The following is a 21,164-nucleotide window of genomic DNA, read 5'->3' on the forward strand; positions in this document are numbered from 1 at the left end:
CGGAGCGTTAGCCGCAGCATGACCGGAGGGAAGCACAGCCAGTTAGCCTCCGCTAGTCTCTGAGCTAGCCCCGGCTCTCCGTTTGGCGCAGAACGTACGTGCTACTTGGCCGTCGGATGTAGTCCGTGTAGTGTGTTCAAATGCAACTGACACAGGGCGACGTGAGGCGACGTAGACGATGCAACAGTTGGCTTTCGTCGCCGCTAGTTCTTTGATGTTGGTTTGGTGTGTCCGCACCTTTACATGTTTGATTTTCTTCGTGTCTTCCACGACTTCTCCCGTCACAGCCGTCACTTTGACCAATAGGAACACAGAGCGATCTGTTGCCATGGAAACTGTAGGACAACAACAGCACAGCCTTTTAGATATTTCCTGTAGGGACGTTAGCACACAGAGTGAAAAGGAAACAGCAGAGGCACTTTATCAACCCGCTGAGTACTGCCATTAGCATCAAGCTAGCAAAGAATGTTCTTTCTTCATAATGGAGGATATAAAGGAATCAAACTCACAGATAGTGTCTGGGCCTTTACTCAGCACAGCTGCAGAGGCTACCAGCTGCATCTCAAACACACACCACCATTTAGCATTCTCACACTCAACACTTCCTGTTTCTGTTTCAAATTAAAAGCCCCTCATCATTTTAGCTGAGAATCCCTTCATTTTCTAAAAAGGCTTTTATTGTGAAACATTTGCAGGAACTTGTTGTGGAAGACGACCAGTGATGATTGGTCACGCACCAACATGTCTGTCACAGTGAACAGACATGTGATAAGTCTTAAGTTTGATATTTAGTCAGTGTGAGAGCACGTCTGCATCTCTTTACCTTCCTCTGTCCATTTTTAAATCGTGAAGGCTACTGTCTCCTGTACGTCGAGAGTCCTTTGCTCATGGGCACAGAGGCAGTCGGTTCCAACCTGCAGCAGCCTGTTACCATGGTTACCTCGGAGAGAGAGAGAGAGAGAGAGAGTCTGTCATTCATCCCTCTCTCTCTCTCTTGTTCATGTCAGTTCAGGTTTCTGAGCCTGACAGGATTATAACCTGACATGAAACGCTCAACACACACACACACACACACACACACACACACATGCAGTCTGTGACATTGAGAGAAAATAGAATTGAAGGCTGCAGAGTCACAGTACAAATCAGACGCTATTTACCCTGGAGCTCACACACATACACAACACAACACAACACAACACACACCACACACACGCAGTAATGCAAACACACGCCGGCAGCTCTCTGTAGCTTGAATAACCAGCTCAGGCTGAATATGTGTGTGTGTGCGTGTGTGTGTGTGTGTGTGTGTGTGCGTGTGTGTGTGTGTAGCTGAGGATTCGGCAGCAAAGTAAAATGTGCACGAGGCTTTCACACACTTAATAAAGCTTTTAAAACCCGGTTAAAGGTTTACACGGACAAATAATCAGGTTTCTGCAGCTGACATCCAGCTGCATTAACCTGCTCTCCACGACCAGTGTCATGGACGCCTCCTCTTCCCACATTCTGGGGCTTAACTTCAAAAAAGAGGTGCTGAGTTTCAAGACCGTCATCACTTTGGGCCGTACGATGAATCTGTACTGAACAAGCAGCAGAGTTACACCTGATAGTTCAACATAAAGTCACACGTTGAGCTGGAAACATCACTTTATTATTATTTGATCTTACTAGAATATTAAAAACACAAGTGTGAAATAGAGGATGAGTTGTTGGGTCTGCGTTTATTTATTTTAAGAGACAACAAAATTAGATCATGTAAAATTGTCCCGCAGCCGCCAAAATCATTTGTGTTGTTATGTTTTTCATTCGTTCGTTCATTCATTTGTAACCACTCATCCATGGGGTCGCAGGAGGCCTCCTTCCTGACAAGCTATGCCACCATGGTTGGTACCAATGGATGCCTTATAGTCTAGTTTTACAAGATACAACAACTCGTCCTCACTGTGACCTCGTCACATGTCCACGTTTGGTCATGGACTTTCCATGTCCACATATGACGTCCAAGATACCCTGGGTGTGTTGGTTGTTGACGTTCTGGGACGCCGTGTCAACTTCAGCCTGTTACATGCATTGTCTGTTTTCAAAATACACTTCTGTTTTCACAGGAAATGTACAGTTTGATACAGCCTCTTTCAAAATAAAAGCACTACGTCGGTACAACTTTCGTTCTTGTCCCGCTGCTTTTCCCCTGATGCTGCCGGGCGCTGTTAAACTATAACAGCAACTGGCCACGTATCATGCTGACGTTAAAGGACGCATTCTTTTGTTGGTTTCTGACGCCGTAAGTCACTGCCCAAGCGCTGGATTTCGACAACTTCGGAGTGAGACTGTGCTAGATACAACGACCTTCACCAGTTTAAAAGACCAGTGTGCCACAGCCTCATGATGACAGTAATGTTGGCCTCCAGCTATTTTTGCCAGGGGTGGCAGCAGTAGTATACAGGCAGGGTTCACCCTGGACAGGTCTTCAGACTATCACAGGGCTGACACACAGAGACAGACAACCATTCACTAAAGCCCCGCCTAACATTTGAAAATCACATTAAACATCTGTGTAAATCCTGCTTTTCTCACCTTAAGAACATCGCTAAACTCCGTCCCTCTCTCACCCTCTCTGATGCAGAGAAACTAGTCCATGCCTTTGTTGAAAAAGAAAGAAGGAAGGAGGCGCTGCTTGGATAAACAAAGCTCTGACTCGACAGGTGCTCTTCAGTTAAGTAGGGGAATTGATATTGAAGAAAAAACCAAGGAGGTCTTGCTGTTTGTAAAAAATGCAGACAACCAAGGAAAACAAGCTGAGGCGCTCCGTCTTCAGGTAAAAATATATAAAGTGACTTTTATTTGAGCAAAGGTAACAAGACAGACCTACGCGTATCGACCAAAGTCTTCTTCAGGATCTGACAAACAACTAATCAATCTCAATTATATACAGGTGAGACTGGCATTCTGTTTGACACAAATATGTCAAAGCAGAGTCACAGCAGAGGGCGGCAAAGGCGTAGGCAATATAGATGTGTCAAACAAAAAAACGGAAAAAAGGGGAACACCAGAAAAATCACTGTGAGTTTTCTATTTTTACCTGAAGACGGAGCGGCTCAGCTTTTTTTCCTTGGTTGTCTGCATTTTTTACCTACAGCAAGACCTCCTTGGTTTTTTGTTCAATAGTCCACGCCTTTGTCTCCTCCGGGCTCGATCATTGCAACGCCCCTCTAATGGGAATTCCTGGCAAAAACTACAGCTTATCCAGAACAGTGCTGCTAGGATCCTCCTGAAAGTCAGAAAACACGAACACATCACACCCGTACTCCGCACCCTTCACTGGCTCCCCATCTCCGCCAGAATCAAGTACTGTACAAACTTGCTCTCATCACCCGTCAGTGTATCCATGGAAATGCCCCGGATTATCTCAATGAATTACTCACCCAGCAAGCTTCAACCTGTAATCTACGCTCCCAAAACCAATACCTTCTCCACCTCCCCAGAACCAAAGAACTAAGCTCTGCACTATGGCAGACCACGCCTTTTGTTCTGCTGCCCCTCGTCTCTGGAGCTCTCTACCCGGCCACCTCAGAGCCCCACAGACAGTGGATCCCTTTAAGAGAGGCTTAAAGACTCTCCTTTTTAAAGAAGCTTTTGTGCTGAAGCACTTTCAGATTTTTTTATAAAAGAAAAGTGCTTTATAAATTAAATTTATTATTTATTACAGTTCAGTTCAGTTCAGTTCATAGTTTCTGTCTCCACAGTGAAAGTTGTGGATGGTCCCAACAGCAGCGTTCCTTAGCGTCCCCATGTTTGGTCCCCCCTCTGTTGGGGTACCTAGCACACAGATCTGGTACTAAAAGAACTAAAATTGAAATCAATTGCCATTTTTTTTAAGCACAACGTCATGTCTCAATGTCCGCTCATGGGCTTTATCTAAAGCTTTTAAACACATCACACTGGATGGAGTCTGGATTTGTTGACATCAGTATTTCATGATGGTCTTTAACGAATACATTGTTGATGTAGCAGTCGACACGTTAAAGCACTTGTCCAGAGAGTTCAGGGCACTATTACTGCTACTGTCCAGTTTTATTCGTCACACCTGAACTTGTTAAAGACAACCAGGTCTCTCAGGTTACTGATGAATCATTGTTTGTGATTCTGAGTGAACCAGTGACTGTCTTCACTCAGCAGTGAGAGGAAAAGAAGCTGTCTTCTACCTTACATAAGGACACTGAGGAACCGAAGCATCCAGATCCGAAGCCGAACCCAAAGGCGGGGTAAAGAGGCTCGGTGAATGTGGAGTGGAAGGTGTACAGGGGGATCAGTGCATCAGCCACTATGTAGAAGGACAGAGTGCCAGCAGGAAAGTCCAGAAACACGGCCACTCTGTTTGACGCCTGACACGACAGGGGACTGAGGGCTGTATCTCTGTCTTTATGCCGGACGAAGAAACTGCCATCATCATCGCAGAGCAGCATCCAGGAGAGATCATTCGCTCCCAGACATCCGTCAGCTCCCTCTCCTCTCCGTCTGAGTCCTCTGTACGTCACCGCTATGTAAACCCTGCCTTCCCACTCCACCTCCCAGTAACAGCGACCAGTCAGACCAGTGCCGCACAGCACCTGAAGCCAGCAGTCGAATCTCTCTGGGTGGCGATGATACAGCTGCTCTTCTTTGACGGTCGTCGCCTTCTGGTTGTCATTGGACAGCTGGATGTTTCTGTGTGCCGTGTCCTGATCCAGTTTGAGTGGACAGACGTCTGACGGACAAAATAAAACAACAGTAGTTTATCGTCAACACACCTGATGTGATCCTTTAAAGCAACGGTTCAGCTGTTTAAGAAATGCACTTATTTGCTTTCTTAAATGAGGAGACTGATACCACTAATGTGTGTATGGTCCATATGAAGCTACAGCCAGCAGCCTGTTAGCTTAGCTTAGCATAAAGACTGTGAACAGGGTACAACAGCTAGCCTAGTCTGTCCAAAGATCAGAAAAAGTCTTCCTACTGTATGTCTAAAGCACACTGTAATTAGTAAGAACAATATAATATCAATGTGCTTGTTTATTCTGTACAGAAACCAAAGCGTAAACACAACAGCTGGACTGGACCGTTTCCACGCCATGTTTTCAGCCAGTTTCTCGGCTCGGCTCGACTGACCAGATGCCGTTCTGTTTTGGTTTTCAGTTGTCAGAAGTTGTGGATGGTACCTGATACTTTTTGGTACCATCTCAGTCCAAGTTCCATGCAAGCTGAACCTATTCTAGAAGGTGGATTGTCATGGGACATCCTGCCATTTTTCAATATATTCAAACTACCGTGACTCCGCGATTTATTTATTTTTTTATTGTTATTATTCACTTGGCTTAGATTTTACAAAACAGCAGCCTGCAAAACAACACCATGGTCAACTGACAAAGTGCAGACGTTTCTCTTATTGTCTGCAGATGAAATGATTCAGCAATTTGGTGTTCAACATCCAGTGTTTGTGTCACAATGAGGATGATGTCATGGCAGTTTCAGGCGGTGTCGCAACCTGATCACCAGGAAAAAATGTTGCCATGGTATGTTTCTGCAAACCAAAGAAATGTTACGTTCGCATGTCAGGTTAGGTTTAGGGAACAAAAACGATGTGAAAATGGTAGAAAAAGATCATTAAAATACCAGCTTTGGGGGCACTGTCCCGGCTGGAAAAACAGCAGCAGGTCGCTACAAAACACCCACATTACATGCCAAAAAAACTCACAAAAAACTGTGACGGTCACTAAATCACAGCCACCTTCAGAGCTTAAAAACTTGCTGGAAAATCACTCAAACACACACACACCTGGTGCCCAAAAACCTACTGGACAAACTGACACGTCACTCATACCTACGCACATTTTGTTTCTAAAAACGTAATAGAAAAACCGTCATGTGATGCTAAAATACACCCATGTTGCTTGTCTTAAGGCCCTGACACACCAAGACGACGGTCGGCCGTCAACCAAAGTCGGGCCGTCGGCGAGCGTCTGTCAGCCTAGTTTTTGTGGTGTGTCACGCACCGTCGGCACTTCGGCATGAGAGAGCATGACCAGAGGGAAGCACAGCCAGTTAGCCTCCGCTAGTCTCTGAGCTAGCCCCGGCTCTCCGTTTGGATCCAACCGGAGCACCGAGCCCTGGTTTGTTATTCAGGTTAAAGTGGGAAGAAGCAGCGGGTTTATCGGGCAGCTGAGTGAAGTGGAGCCTGCGGAGGAAACACCGGGACCGTCTGGATGTAATAGTCCGTGGAGGTGCTGCGGTGCTCGGCTGCACAGATAGGAAACCCCTCGGCTGACAGGATGTACCACTCTCTCACTCCACTCTCTCTCACGCAGGCGCAGAACGTACGTGCTACTTGGCCGTCGGATGTAGTCTGTGTAGTGTGTTCAGATGCAACTGACACAGGGCGACGTGAGGCGACGTAGATGATCCAACAGTTGGCTTTCGTCGCCGCTAGTTCTCTGATGTCGGTTTGGTGTGTCCGCACATTTAAGACCCACTGGAAGGACAGTGAGGGTTTACTGAGACAAAAAAAAAACCTGCTAGAAAAACAACGGGTCACTAAAAAATACTCACTTTTGGTAGCTAAAAAGCCACTGAAAATACAGCGATGGGTCACTAAAAACACTAGTGTTGGGTGCACTTAACCCACTAGAGAATCACTAATGGGTTGCTAAAAAAACACCCACATTTGGTGCCCTAAAACCTGTTCAAAAAACAGTGACAGGTCACTAAAACACACCCAAGTTTCACGCCTAAAAATCTGCTGGAAAACAGTGACTGATCGCTAAGAAACAACCAATGTGAGGCGCTGAAAAAAAGAGATGAGTTATGATTCTTAGGTTTATGGGTAAATATGCAGAACAACTGACATTCTGGTGTTGAACATTATCACTACTACAAACCCCTGGGAGACTTTTAGCATGTTAGCATTTAGCTCACAGCACCACAGTGCCTCACAGAGCTGCTGGTGTAGATGTGAACACAAAGCTAATTTTAGAGGCGGCGCGATTGAAGACAATGTCAATGCAAAGACACGATTAGATGCAAATTCCTCCAGGGCGGCACAAATTGAAGATGTTTTAACTCGAGCCAAAAAATTTGCACGTATCCCAGATACGATTTATGAATTAGCTACAGAGACAAAAAGGACAAAGACTGGAGGGGAATATCAGAAGGAAGTGAAGTCTGTGCTGCACTTTAGCCTCAGTGGATTTGGCCAATTAGGAGCTCTGTCATCTCATGTTGCTTTGAAAGGTTAGCACTCACATATCAAAGTGCTGACTGACAGACCTCCTTTTATCGCTCACAGATGCTTTATAGCTTTGAATGGAATTGTTGATGAGCTCTCTGCCCTTTTCTAATAAGTGCTTTGATTACATACTGTGAAATAACAAGTGAATGTGTGCTGTTGTGTTCTCACACTCAGACTGGATGTAAACTTACATTTCCTCAGACCAGGTTTCAGTCTTTGCTCTCCGCGATGGTCGAGGCTAGAGGAGGAAACAAAGTCCGAATTATCACCTTTTCAGTGTGGTATTTTCCACACACCTTCACTCACATTCCTCATTCAACACAATCCAACACTTTTTATAAGTGTGACAGAGGAATTGATGGGTCATAGCCTACTTGAGAGTGTCCAGTCTCCAGTCTGGATCATGCAGTCCACCTGACAGCAGCTCCACTCCAGAGTCTCCTGGATGATTGTAGCTCAGGTCCAGTTCTTTCAGGTGGGAGGGGTTGGACTTCAGAGCGGAGGCCAGAAAAGCACAGCCGTCCTTTGTGATCATACAGCCTGACAGTCTACACACACACACACACACACACACACATACAGTACATATAGTTGAGTAAGTATGAATGATCTGCATAATTCAGCACTGAAACTGACATATTGACATTTATTGGGAGGCACAGAAAATCCCTCCATGTGTCAGTCTAGAAAGCATGGACCACCCATGTATTTTACATCCATCCATTTTTAACTGCTTATCCAAAGCTGTGTCTCAGTGGCAGCAGGCTGAGAAAAGTATTCCAGCCGTCCCTCTCCCCAGCAACACTCTCCAGCTCCTCCTGGAGGACCCCGAGGTGTTCCCAGACCAGATGAGATCTATAATCCCTCCAGTGTGTTCTGGGTCTGCCCCGGGGCCTCCTACCAGCTGGACCAGGAGGATCCTGATCAGATGTTGAACCACCTCAACATGAAGGAGCAGCGGCTCTACTCCGAGCTCCCTGTATCTGTGACCTCATTCTTTCAGTCACTACCCAGAGCTCATGACCATAGGTGAGGGCTGGGACGCAGATGGACCAGGAAATCAAAAGCACTGCCTTCAGGCTCAGCTCTTCTTTCACCACGACAGACCAGCACAGCGCCCACATCACTGCAGAAGCTGCACCAAACCACCGATCCATCTCACGCTCCATTCTGCCCTCACTGTGAACAAGACTCTGAGATACTTGAACTCCTTCTCTTGGGGCAGTAACTCACACCCAGTCCCGAGGGGGCAATCCACCGGTTTCTGGCAGAGAACCGTGACCTCGGACTTGGAGCTGACTCGCATCGTATTTTGTCGTCAGATTTTTTGACTGCTTTATTACAGTCGAAGTTCAATTACATTTTGTTAAGCAAGAACTTTACCTTCCCACCTCGAGTGAGAATGGCTCCCACAAGGAGTCCTAAGTTGCGTTATCATGCCGAAGACTGTTATATTGGATTTGTTTGTAACTGTGTAAGCAATACAGACACTGGGTGTCTCAGGCCTTGTTCAAACTGCCAGCCCAAATCCGTTTTTTGGCATATTTACTTTGGATCCAGACTGATTTTCGAAAGTCTGGAAAACACAAAAAAACATATGAAATGCTGCGAACCGGAACCAAAGCACATTTGGAGGTGGTTTGTTTTGTGATTCCACTGGGATTTCTACATATGCATTCCAGTCCAGACGCTCAGATCAGATTCTTTTGCGCTACTCGCAATGATGACATCAAATCCAGAGTGGGGGGAAAGTCCGCTGACACTTTGGGAAGCTTCTGTACAGGCGAAGCTGGAGAAGGCAAAGACCTCCACTTCTCATGCTCCTGCGTTAGAAAGCCACCTCCCCACTGTAATCATGTAGTTACTGACACCTGCGTCATTGCCACAGCAACCCACACCGAGAGGCTGGTGATAACATGATCTTAGAGAAATACATGAAATCACCACAAAGTCTGAAATAGGCATTTTGTGGTCATGGCACGGTTGGGTTTAGGCGCCAAAACTAGTTGGTTTAGAAAAAGATTGTGTTTTCAGTTACAATAAAATAAAATAACTATGCTTGTCACGTACAGCGCGTAAGTACGATGTAAAGTGATGTACGTACATCACATAACTGACATTTGGACATTGAGTTAAAAGAAGTTAACGTTGACTTTTCACATGAAAATGAAGAGCGTTCTCTCAAGTCAAAGTCCAGTGTGTGTGCTGAGTCCATCACCGGAGCTCCTCCCTGTGGGGACCCTCTCGCTCTATGTACTACTTCTGGAGTTGTAAATTTAACCACCACCAAACGTGTGACGACACTGAATTAGGGAATTTGCTTGTCCACCACATCAAAGGACCATAACTGACTTTCATTTGCTGTTTGTCCATGATGCCTGCATATAATTTCAACTCAACACGTGCCACCACCACCTAATGCAGGGTCAAGAACTCGTGGTCATTTCACATTTTCCTGTGAGACCAGAGAGTTTGGTGACGTCTGGACACATAACTCCAATCAAATCACTTACAAATGACACTGTCGACAGTCTGTCTTAGAGATCTGATTTGAGAAACAAATCTGATTTGCCTGCAGTCTGAACGTAACCTCAGTGGACATTAACCCTCGTGTGAGCAGGGTTCTCACCCAAGATGAACACATGAATGCATCCTTACCTGAGAGTCTGCAGGGAACAGTCTGGACTCCCCAGTCCTTCACAGAGAAGCTTCACTCCTGAATCTTGCAGGTCGTTGTCACTCAGGTCCAGCTCTCTCAGTTTAGAAGACTGCGAGCTGAGGACGGAGGCCAGAGCTCTGCAGCTGTCCTCTGACAATTTACAACCACTCAGCCTAAAGAAATAATAAGGTATATAAAGAAATGAATGAACAGATAAAGCAACATTAGAAAGAGTTAAGGCATGTTGTTTCCTGTGCACGTACAGAGATTTGTTGGAGGCCTTAACCACTGGCAGCAGCCTCAGCAGACCCTCCTCTGAAGCAGAGTATTTCTTCAGGTCAAATACCTCCAGCGCTTCTTCTGATGACAGTAAGATGAAGACCAGAGCTGACCAGAGAGCAGGAGAGAGGTTTTCTGTGGAAAGCCTTCCTGGTCGCAGGTATTGTTGGATCTCCTCCTCTAGAGAATCATCTCTCAGCTCATTCAGACAGTAGAACAGATTGATGCTCCTCTCTGGAGACGTATTCTCCCTGATCCTACTCTTGATGGACTGGATTGTGTCCTGGTTGGCCTGAGAGAACCCTTTTTTCATCTTCAACAGCCGCTTCAGGAGATCCCGATTGGTCTGCAGCGAGAGGCCCAGGAGAAACCGCAGGAACAAGTCCAGGTGCCCAGTTGGACTCTTCAAGGCTTTATCAAGTGCAATCTCGTGGACATCTGTCATGGGTTTTGTCTTGCAGAGCATAAACAGATATTCCGGCGTCAGCTTGGGCGCAGACAGCACATTCTTGTTGTCGTTTATAAGTGACTTCACCACATAAAGGGCAGCCAGATACTCCTGAAGGCTCAGATGGACAAAGCTGAACATCTTCCCCTTGTCCTTATCCTTCTTCCACCTACGCTCTTCTTTAAAGACCTCTGTGAAAACTCCAGAGCACTCTGCAGCTTTCCGGATATTAATGCCGCTGTCTTTCAGGTCTGTCTCATAGAAGATCGGGTTGCCTTTCTCCAACTGATGAAAAGCTAGTTTTGCCAATGACTGGATGTACTGAATGCTCTTTTTTGGGCCACATCTCTCCTCTGTCTGAGTCATCTGATACACCAGGAACTCTGTGTACATCTCAGTCAGGGTTTTTGGTAGGTCTTCCTGCATCCTGGTCTTCAGGACATCCTTCAGAACCGTAGCAGTGATCCAGCAGAAGACTGGGATGTGGCACATGATGAAGAGACTTCGTGATGCCTTGATGTGGGAGATGATTCTGCTGGCCTGTGTTTCATCTGGGAATCTCTTCCTGAAGTACTCCACCTTCTGTGGATCAGTGAATCCTCTCACTTCTGTCATGCTGTCGACAAATGTTCGAGGGATCTGGTTGGCTGCTGCAGGCCGTGTCGTTACCCAGACACGGGCAGAGGGAAGCAGTCGTCCTTCGATGAGAGCTGTGAGCAGCACATCTACTGAGGTGGACTGTGTTACATCGAAGTCAGCTGGCAGCTGGTCACTGCGAGTGAAGTCCAGCTGAAGGCGGCTTTCATCCAGTCCGTCAAACACAAACAGAAGTCTAAATTCACTCTTGTCAAAGTCACGGTTCCCTGATGCCTGTAGTTTGGTGAAGATGTTTGTAAGTTCCCTCTTTGGGATGTCTTTGGTTTCCCGGATACATGTGTGGATTAGCTCTGCCAGGAGAAACCTTTCTCCCTTCAGTAAATTCAGTTTACGGAAAGTGAAGTGAAATAAAAGGTGCACATCCTGGTTGGTTCTCCGCTCAGCCCAGTCCAACACAAACTTATGCACAAGGACTGTTTTGCCAATTCCTGCCACTCCAGTCGTGAGCATCGTTCTTATGGGTTTGTGGTTTCCGGTTGGGCTTTTGAATATGTGACTGGGTTGAATTGGTGTCTCCGTCTCTGCTACCCTCCGCTTTATTTGGATCTGCATGACCTCATGCTGTTTATTGATGTGTACATCCCCCCCGGCTGTGATGAACAGCTCTGTGAAGATGTCATCCAGACGCTGCTGGTCTATCCTGTCAGTCATTCCCTCTTGAACACACATGAACTCACTCTGGAGGTAATCTTGGAGTTTGCGCTGGTACAGCATGATCTGGTCTGAGGGCTCTGGGACTGAAAAGCACATCAAGTGAAAAAATCAGTACCAAGTTTTATAAGTAGGTCTGCATGGAACATTTATAGGGGTATAAATGGGAGTAGGGCTGTTGCTTTAACTATCTGGCTATAACCCAGTTTGATCCATTGTCAGTACTTGGACATTCAGGTGTGGAGAACCAACCAAGTGGCCAGAAAAAAATGTTCGTATTGTGCATTTCTGTAAACCATGAGTATCTAACAGTCGTACATTATTTTGTTGTAGATAGGTTGTATCATTCTCAAAAATGCTGCGGTGAAGGGTGGTAAGGCTTAGACAAAGAAACCACTTGGTTATGGTAAGTTCAAATAAACACAAGAAGTTTGTGCTCTGGAGAAAGGATCAGCACTCAGTGAATAACCTCCTAAGCCCTATGATAAGCTATTATGGCAAGGCTTAACTACACAGACCAGTGAGCAGTGATAACTAGCATGTCTTTGGGGTCATCAGGTGGGAACCTCCTTTCACCAGTGTGTCGTCTAGTTGGTCACACGACACCTCCAGGAGGCTAGACAGTGATCTCTGGCGTCCCAGAGACACTCCCCTAATGCCAGGTCTCACTGCTCCCCGCACTGACCCAATAACCTCCTTTACCTTACTTACACATGGCTTTCTCAGCCCAAACAGCACTGCCACCTTCAACCAAACCCAGGCTCCGTACATGCGAGCTCCAGGTAGAGACAGTGCTGATACTACCTTTCCTAGCACAAAGTTAAAGGAGATAGATTAACTCACAGAATCAGCAAACACACTCACAAACAAAAGGGATACAAATAGGCCACTGCCACACTTAAATAACCTTCCTCTTCCTGGATTTTCTCCTGAGAGGACTGATTGGTGGATTGCTCCACCTGAATGAAAAGATCATGTGTTGGCTTAAAACATTTAGTGAGACAACATCCACTGGAAAAGCAGAGACAAGTTAATGAAAACCACCCGGGTTCGGTGGTTCAAATACTGCTGGAAAACACCTTGATACGTCACTTTAGAAACGCCAATATGAAACATACCAATGTAATGTATTTGTGGTTTGCAGAAATGTACAATACCGACATTGACATCTATCGACCAGGCTGGTAGAACGATTCAGTCCTCTGCCACAAAAAGAACAGCTTTACCTTTATGTTGACTGCTGGCGCGAGGTCGAGGACGAGGAGAAGCCTGTGGTGGAGTGCGGGAAGCTCCTGTGTCCTCTGTCGTCTCCCCAGCTGCAATGATTAATCAGTTAGTTGTCAGCTATGAAATTAATTGCTTATATGATATTTGATGAATCAGGTTAAGTACTTTTTTTAAGAAATTCAAGTGAAAATTTTCTGATTTCTTTTGTCCTCTGTGACATTAAACTGAATATCTTTGGGTTTTAAAATAACAAAGACATTTGAGGACGTCATCTTGGGCTCCAGGAAACACTGATCACACACTGATGATTGCAGACTAACTGGACTTGGATCGAGGGTTGATTTTTTTTCTGTGGACAAATTGATCCTCATGTTGTGCAGGCGCTTGTATTCTGATGTGGGTGCCGTCTATCACCCTGCACACTCCTGGGAAGCCAACACAACGCTGACTTGTGTACATGAGATACCTCGCCAGTAACTGATGGAAAGGTTACGTTGCATAAAACCTCAGAGCGATCATTAACTGTAACGGGGCTGGAAGAGCGCAGCTTCGGAAATTTGACTGATTCAACTCAAGGCGTTGAGACAAATCATAAACTGACTTCTGGTCACATATATAGTGCAAAATCAATGAGTCATCATTAAGGGTGTCCATCAGGTTCTCCTGGTAGTGGAGCACTTCTCTCAGGACACGTTCATTTTCCTCATTTATCACCATAAACTCAGACATGTTGGGGTTGAGATACAGTCAGAGGTACCTTATGTTTTTTTCTTTACTTGCTGGGGTCCTCCGCGCAACAGTTTGACGGACTTTAAACAATTCCTTCAGTAATGTTTTGTGCAACCGGCCCCCGGTCTTCTCAAGGGCTGACACAGAGCTATAGAGAAAGGTCTGGCTACGTGACACTAGTAACAGATAGACATGTCAAGTTTGCAACTAATAGCTGATATTATAAAAGGATTTCCCTGATCTTGTTGATGAAGTTAATGGATTTATCTGCTAAAGAGAACTTTATCTGATACATGTTTTGAAGCCGTATTAAAGTCAGCATCATACTCCGGTATAGCAACACTCTTTCTCCTGTAAATTGGTGTGATGAATGGATGAAGCTGTTTACCATGTTGTTTTCATCCTTTGAATCTCTGGCAGACTGGGTGGCACATTGCGGCCTTTCACAGTTAGAAAATCAATTCGAGCATCTGGTTCGTTTCTGTAGATTGTTTGTATAAATTATCTTTCAGTAAATTAACTATTAAACATGTGCTGTATATGTTTACATTTGTAGTCTGTCCATAGCTTACCTTTCAGTTCTGAGCTTCTCTCTGACAGCTCCTGCACCAGATCATTCCTGCCCATCCTCCCTAAAATCTTCTCAGCCACCTCCACAGCCTGTCGGTTGTATTTCTGCACCATCACATTCACTGTGTCGTGCCTGTCGGCACCCTCTAGCTGAAATTTTGTGATTGGGGAGAAGCCATCTTGGACATCAGGCAGCCGCAGGTGAAAATGGAAAGATTTGAGCTCATCTTTTCCCAACTCTTCCAGTGTCTTCAAAAGCAGCTCTTGAACCGTCGCCATCGCTGCGCCCTGATGACATCAGACCAAAGTGTCAACTCAAAAGACGTTCATGCAGTTTCCTCAGTGGGTTCATTACAGTTTCATCTCTTGGTATCATTGTGTGCACACGTCTTTTTATCGGTGCAAGGACCCTAAATGAATTGTCTTTCTGAGGGACTAAAGGTGCTGGAAAACTCACAAAACTTTGCACGTGCCTCAGATATGACGAGATTTTATGGGTCTCATGATCCCATGTGACAAAATGGCTCAGTAGTGTAACCCCACAAAATTCGACCTAGGAACCTTCACTTGATGTTTCACTTTGATGGGAGGGACACGTAACATCCCAGGACTTGAAAAAGGCCTCTTGGAGCCAAACCCTAAACCGTGCAGCAAGTCATCAAGTTTGCATGTTCTGCCACAAAACAGGATGTGATTTGTAACTCCACTGCAGATGATCAAATTAGCCCCACATGTCCCATGTTTGATAAGATTACCGTGCCAATACTGAGTGATAGCTGTAGCACCACTTACAAAAATTCAACAATTATCCCACAGTATGTTTCACCTAGATGTATGAAATTTGTGAGGCACACATAACATCTGTAGTCTCTTTGAGCCATACCCTGAACCCAACTGCAGGTCAGCCATCTTGAATTTACTCTGCAATTTTTAGCACAGTCCTATAGTGTTATATAGTAGGCAAATGAACTTGCTTCTTGCAGTTGAGCCTGGTCTCACTCAAAAGTCGTCAAAATCCAGCACTTGGGTGGTGACTTGCAGCATCTGAAACCAACAAAAAATCTCCCTCACGCAGGCGCAGAACATACGTGCTACTTGGCCGTCGGATGTAGTCCGTGTAGTGTGTTCAAATGGAAATGACACAGGGCGACGTGAGGCGACGTAGACGACGCAACAGTTGGCTTTCGTCGCCGCTAGTTCTTTGATGTCGCACCTGAAAATTAAGGTGGCAAAAGAAGTGTATTTTGAAAACAGACAATGCATGTAACAGGCTGAAGTTGACACGGCGTCCCAGAACGTCAACAACCAACACACCCAGGGTACCTTGGACGCCATATGTGGACGTGGAAAGTCCATGACCAAACGTGGACACGTGACGAGGTTGGAGTGAGGATGTGTTGGCATGAGCAGGGCTGGTCAGGTGCGGCGTCTCACCATGACGTGCAAGTTTCAGCAAAAATAGTTTTTATAATTATATTGACATGATACTACTTTTCTGTACAGCTTCAACGTCTGTATCTGTTGCAGACATGAAAAATATAAGTATTTATATTTATTACCGATTCCTGTGCTGGTTTCAAAATAAAAGCCCTCTGACAACGTTTTGTTGGACAGAATTGCTTCATTTGTTAAATCCAAAATGATTTATTGTGAAATTTTTGCAGGACCATGTTGATGACACCGCAGCAGCTGCATGGCTCTATAACTGAGCGGAGTTGTTGTCAATGTGAGCACGGCACATGAGTGAGCCACAGCAGTTCGGCAAGTTAGTTGCCACACACTGCTCCCGCAGGCAGTGTGGAGTGTGGCCCGGGGTGGGCATTGTCCGACAGTCAAGGAAATAAACAGCCAGCACCATGATGCGCAGTGAGGTATTTATAATCTTTGTTCATATCATATTATTATATTTTATGTGCCTCTGTAGGATCATTTAGGTTGAGAAAGTTCACTTTAATTTAGAATAGAAACATTTTTTTCTTATTCTTTATGGCTCAAACATCATCCAGATACCACTTTGAATTTCTATCACATAGAATAAAATATCTGAAGCCTTTATTTGGGCAGATATGATGATGAGGATCGTGATGATAAACACTTCTTGTGTGCTGCTAAACAAATGCAATGCAGGATAGATAAATAAATAAAAATAAGTCAATAACGGAGAGTGAGTTTGATGCAGTCAGGGTCATAATGTGTCACATCAAGTATAGAGTACAATCTAATTCACATTGCTGCCGGCAATATTAATGCAACACGTCCCCTGATGCATGTGGGGTTTTTGTTACACAGTCTAGATGTGATTTCCCAGCTGAGTCATAAACCCGACAGAGCAGTGGACTTTTGTGCAGCGGGTTAAAGGTCCGAGGCTCACCTGTGCTGCTGATAAGGATTCATGTAATGAATTACATCATTAATTACTTGAATACGTCAAACAAATTCTGATTATATTTATCAGGGAATAGTCATCCTGTCATTTTCCCCTGAAGGTACCAACACAGTCGGCATTGTACGTTTCTGCAAACCATGCATACGTTACATTGGTACATTTTTATGTAGCGGATACGTTAAAACTTCAACAACACTGTGGTTAATGTGCGGGTAGGTTTGGAACAAAAACCACATGGTTATGGTTTGGAAAAGATCATGTTTTAACCTAGAATACCCAGTTTTGGTGCCTCAGTCCCCGCTGTAAATACAGTGATGTCTCCAAAATGTACAGATGTAACATGTTCATGGTTTGCAGCAGAAACGTACGATGCCAACCCAGCTGCCACCGACGTCTTTCCACTTTGAAGTTTGGTTTAATTTAGGTTGTTACATTGAGCGACCAAAATTTAATGTCAGGACGTCTAATGCCAAAATTAGTTGATGTAGAATACTGACAACAGATGACGTTGAGATTTTGCTGGTTTTAAGTTGTGCTGTTAAGTAATCGAAATCCAACATCTCACGCCAACGTCATCGTAAAGGCCGACATTTAGTCACAAGGTATGAAGACCAAAACACAACATCTGCAAAACGTCATAATGTTAATATCGGCACAACGTGAAATTCTGACAACATTTAAAATACCAACCCGATTTTCATTCCAACCACAATGTAATGTAACGTCCAGCGTCTTTTCATCATCATCCTCACTGTGACCTCGTCACATGTCCACATTTGGTCATGGACTTTCCACGTCCACATATGACGTCCAAGGTACCCTGGGTGCATCTCTTGTTAACTTTCGTTGTTTAGCCGCCATGTGTCCCCCTGACGCCCCCGGCCACGTATCATGCCGACATGACAGGACAGCTTTTGTCGTCTGTGTCCGACGCTGGTTGTCCCTGGCCAAGTGCAAGTTTGCGATGACTTTGGAGAGAGACTGGGTTGGTCTTTTTGACAGCAGGGAACATTTTCTCCTGCGGCCTGATCTGATGTTACACCAGTATTTACCTGTGTGATGTGGGCTGTGTGGGGGGAGGTGTGTCACCAGGTGTGTTCCTGTAGTGCCGCTGCCAGATGAAATGCACATAAAAAACTGGATATAAAAAATTTAAATGAGTAACAAATATTCTAAAAGTGACTTTGTATTATAAAGTCTACCAGGCAGTCTCCACTGCACTGTTAAAATCGTCATGTCGGAAACATGCTCAGTGTATTCGTCTCCTTGAAATGTGAAGATGAGAAACTCAGCTGTGGGTAACCATAGCAACAAGTCTGTCACTTCATGGCTTCAGTGCCGGTAACGCACAGTAACGAACTTCTTTACAGGAGCTGTTCTGTAATTGTGTTTTACAAGATAATTACTCTGTTTAGTGATGCAGAGGATTACTGTAATTACTGAGTCACATCATCAAGCTGTTAAACGCTCGTGTGTCAGCTGGTGATGAGTCTAATTCAGCCTCCGGGTGTCGATGGTTATTTTGTTTAGAGTCTTAAGATCACTGATAGGAGAAGATGTGGAGAGTAAAGGCTTACGGATACAGATGAAACAGAGCAGGACCACCACAGATGGTGGAGACAGTGTTGTGTAGTTCAAGTGAGATATGAACGCAGGAGACAAACAAATCAGTTATACATTGAAAAGAATTCTCCATCTACATGTGGGGATGTATTTAATGGCCACACAGACATTTACAACGCTGCCTCCAATTGAAAGGTACAATGTAATGACCTCCTTCACCGTCGTCTTGTTTGTTGTTGTGTGAAACTTTTGATGTCTAAAAGGGACATATATATTTTCGTACATAAAGGAAGTGAAACTGAACCTTAAAGTGGAAATATTATGAGAAAAAGTCAAAAAGTCAAAACAGTCCAGTGGCCAGAGGAAAATGTTGGCAGCGTACGTTTCTGCAAAACACATATACAATACATTTTTTTGTATATTTCATGTGTATCATATCAGTGTTTTTTAATCTGATGTAGTATCTGAGCTGGCTGTGTCATCAGGAGGTGGAGGGGATGGCGGATGGAGTGGAGAGACGCCTGCCAAGCTGCAGACCATGGTTCAAAACCAACTACAAAACTGTTTGTTCTTCAGTGAGACGTTGTGTTTCCAGCAGCGTTTTAGGCACCATCTGTGGGTGTTTTGTATTAAACTGTCGCTGTTTTTCCAGCGGGGATTGTGCCACAAAAAGTGTCTTTTAAACCACAACATGATCTTTTTGTAACCATAACTTAGTGTTTTTGTGCCTGAACCTGACGACACATTTACGGCAGGATTGTTGAAACTAGGGCTGTGTCTGAATCAGGATTATGTCAGCTGAAACAGATTTGGCTGTTTGTTTTCAACTATTTGTTTCTTTTCTCCACACAGAGATTGAACAGGACTCAGTTCAGTGTGACAGCGACATTCTCGTAACTGATCTAACTACGCTAACGGGTCGGAAATGTGCACCAACTGTTTTTTTTCCAACATTAGATATCAAACAAAAGCTAGGGACAGTTTTGTATTAAGGTCCCGTTTATACGACAACGATTTCAACTGAAAACTGTAAACTTTAGTTGCGTTTTGGCCGATCGCTTACACAACAGCAGCGTTTTGGGTGCCTGAAAATGCAACGTTTTGAAAACGGGTTCCAGAGTGCAATTTTTTGGAAACGGCAGCGTCTCCGTTGTCATGTAAACTTGCAATATGCAGTTCCTCTGAAAACGGAGACTTTTCGCACATGCTCATTACGGTTCCAGTCACTAGGCATGCGCGAGAAAGTCAAACATCACAACAACAATGCCGAGCTCTGTTTGTGCTGCTCACCCTGTTGATTTTCCAGACAAGACAAAGTTATCTGTGCATGCTTTCGCCATTGTGTCTTCTTTGTTTTGGTTTGTTTACACTGCCACCTATTGGCCTGGCGTGCATACTACAGCCTTTCCAGTAGATTTTGCGGCTCCGTGTGAACGGGGATCGTTTCAATAACGTCGTCATATAAACACAGAAGTTTTTTAAAATGCAAAGGACAGAGTTTAACGTTTTTAGAGAAACCGTTGTCGTCTAAACATGGCCTAAGAATCTGTGAGTTGTAGTTTCACCACTTCTCAGCAAAAAGCAGAAGGTATCATGATTTCAGAGCCTTATGGGCCAAAGCCTCTTTTTCTCCAGGAAGCTGCCTCTGTGTCTGCAGCTGCCTGTATCGAAGAGCAGCATGAAAGTGAAGAGTGCTTATGTTGTGTTCGCACCAGGTGCAAATAAAACAATTTGCGCAAATTAATAACATTTAAAATCAATGTAAAGGCTGGATTAGATGTGAATTCCCATCAGGCGGAGTGATGGACACAATGGACGAGACGGGAATGATGTAAAACACACGAATGAGTGCGATTTTGTGTCATATGCTCATTCACGAGAGCTTCTCCGAGAGTCCCTGTCCTCCGGGGACATATGACCCCAAGGACATACCAGAGGAAGTTCACTCATCAATTCAGCGAGTTCACATGTGTATGACACAAGTTATTCAGGCATTTGAAGCGAGTCGACACAGCGCAATACTCGCGTGATGTGAAAATCTGCATCACATTTGGTGTGAACACAACATCACTGTGCAGCCAGATCAGGGGACCAAAGTGTCCCCAGGAGTCCACAGCACACTGACTGACAAAGAAAGAAAGAAATATACTGCTCAACTTAAAGCAGAGTCAACTGAGTGTTCTCTGACTGACGGTTCGAATCTATGATTTTCAGAGAAGCTAAAGTTTCAGTGTGTACTTTACATAATAACATGAACATGTATCGTGTTCTGTGGTCTGCAGAAACAAACGTTACTAACATTTCCTCTGCCAAATGGCTTGTTTGAAAAGTTGTAACTGTGATTAAAGTCATAATGTTAGAAAGATTAGTTATCGTCTCATGGTCTGGGAGTTCCCACAGGTTGTAATTTCCTGGAAGCAAAGTCTCAGAGACACTCAGAGGAAGTCTGGATGATAGTTTTATGGTTTATAGGAAGGACAGAGGGGGAAGGGATTCCTTTCCTGTTGACATATTACTCACTGGTTTTCTCTGTGGCCTCACAAACAACTGACCCAACCCAAAGATCCCAAATATTTGACTAAATCTTGGGGGAAATGTGTCTTAAATGATTCAAAAGACAGCAAGGATATTTCCATTTAATGGAAAAGTATAGCCATAAACAATCACTTCCTGTAAATATCATTTAGCTTTAATGTCAGCTGAAACAAGATGATGTCACACTGTGTTGTACTGG

The 21,164-nt window shown here is 44.6% G+C and overlaps 1 protein-coding gene across 1 annotated transcript; it reads right to left on the reverse strand.

The window, feature by feature from the left end:
- Positions 1 to 4,169: 4,169 nt before the first annotated feature.
- On the reverse strand, positions 4,170 to 14,760 carry LOC125882768 (NACHT, LRR and PYD domains-containing protein 3-like). The gene is made up of 6 exons (XM_049566619.1): positions 14,460 to 14,760; positions 10,184 to 12,041; positions 9,920 to 10,093; positions 7,636 to 7,809; positions 7,453 to 7,499; positions 4,170 to 4,744 (listed from the first exon to the last, which is right to left on the reverse strand). Exons 1-6 carry the CDS (start codon positions 14,758 to 14,760, stop codon positions 4,170 to 4,172), a joined length of 3,129 nt encoding a protein of 1,042 aa, XP_049422576.1.
- Between the last annotated feature and the right edge of the window lie 6,404 nt (positions 14,761 to 21,164).

This window comes from Epinephelus fuscoguttatus, linkage group LG22 (genome assembly GCF_011397635.1).
Source record: "Epinephelus fuscoguttatus linkage group LG22, E.fuscoguttatus.final_Chr_v1".
NCBI lineage: Eukaryota > Metazoa > Chordata > Actinopteri > Perciformes > Serranidae > Epinephelus > Epinephelus fuscoguttatus.

Bases quoted from the DNA above. Each gene is read 5' to 3' on its own strand.
- LOC125882768 (XM_049566619.1), bottom strand. From the start codon at position 14,760: ATGGCGACGGTTCAAGAGCTGCTTTTGAAGACACTGGAAGAGTTGGGA. The intron at 7,810-9,919 runs GTAAGGATGCAT...GTGTGTGTGTAG, and splicing joins TGTTCCCTGCAGACTCTCAG to ACTGTCAGGCTGTATGATCA. The intron at 4,745-7,452 runs GTAAGTTTACAT...TTTGTCCGTCAG, and splicing joins GAAACCTGGTCTGAGGAAAT to ACGTCTGTCCACTCAAACTG.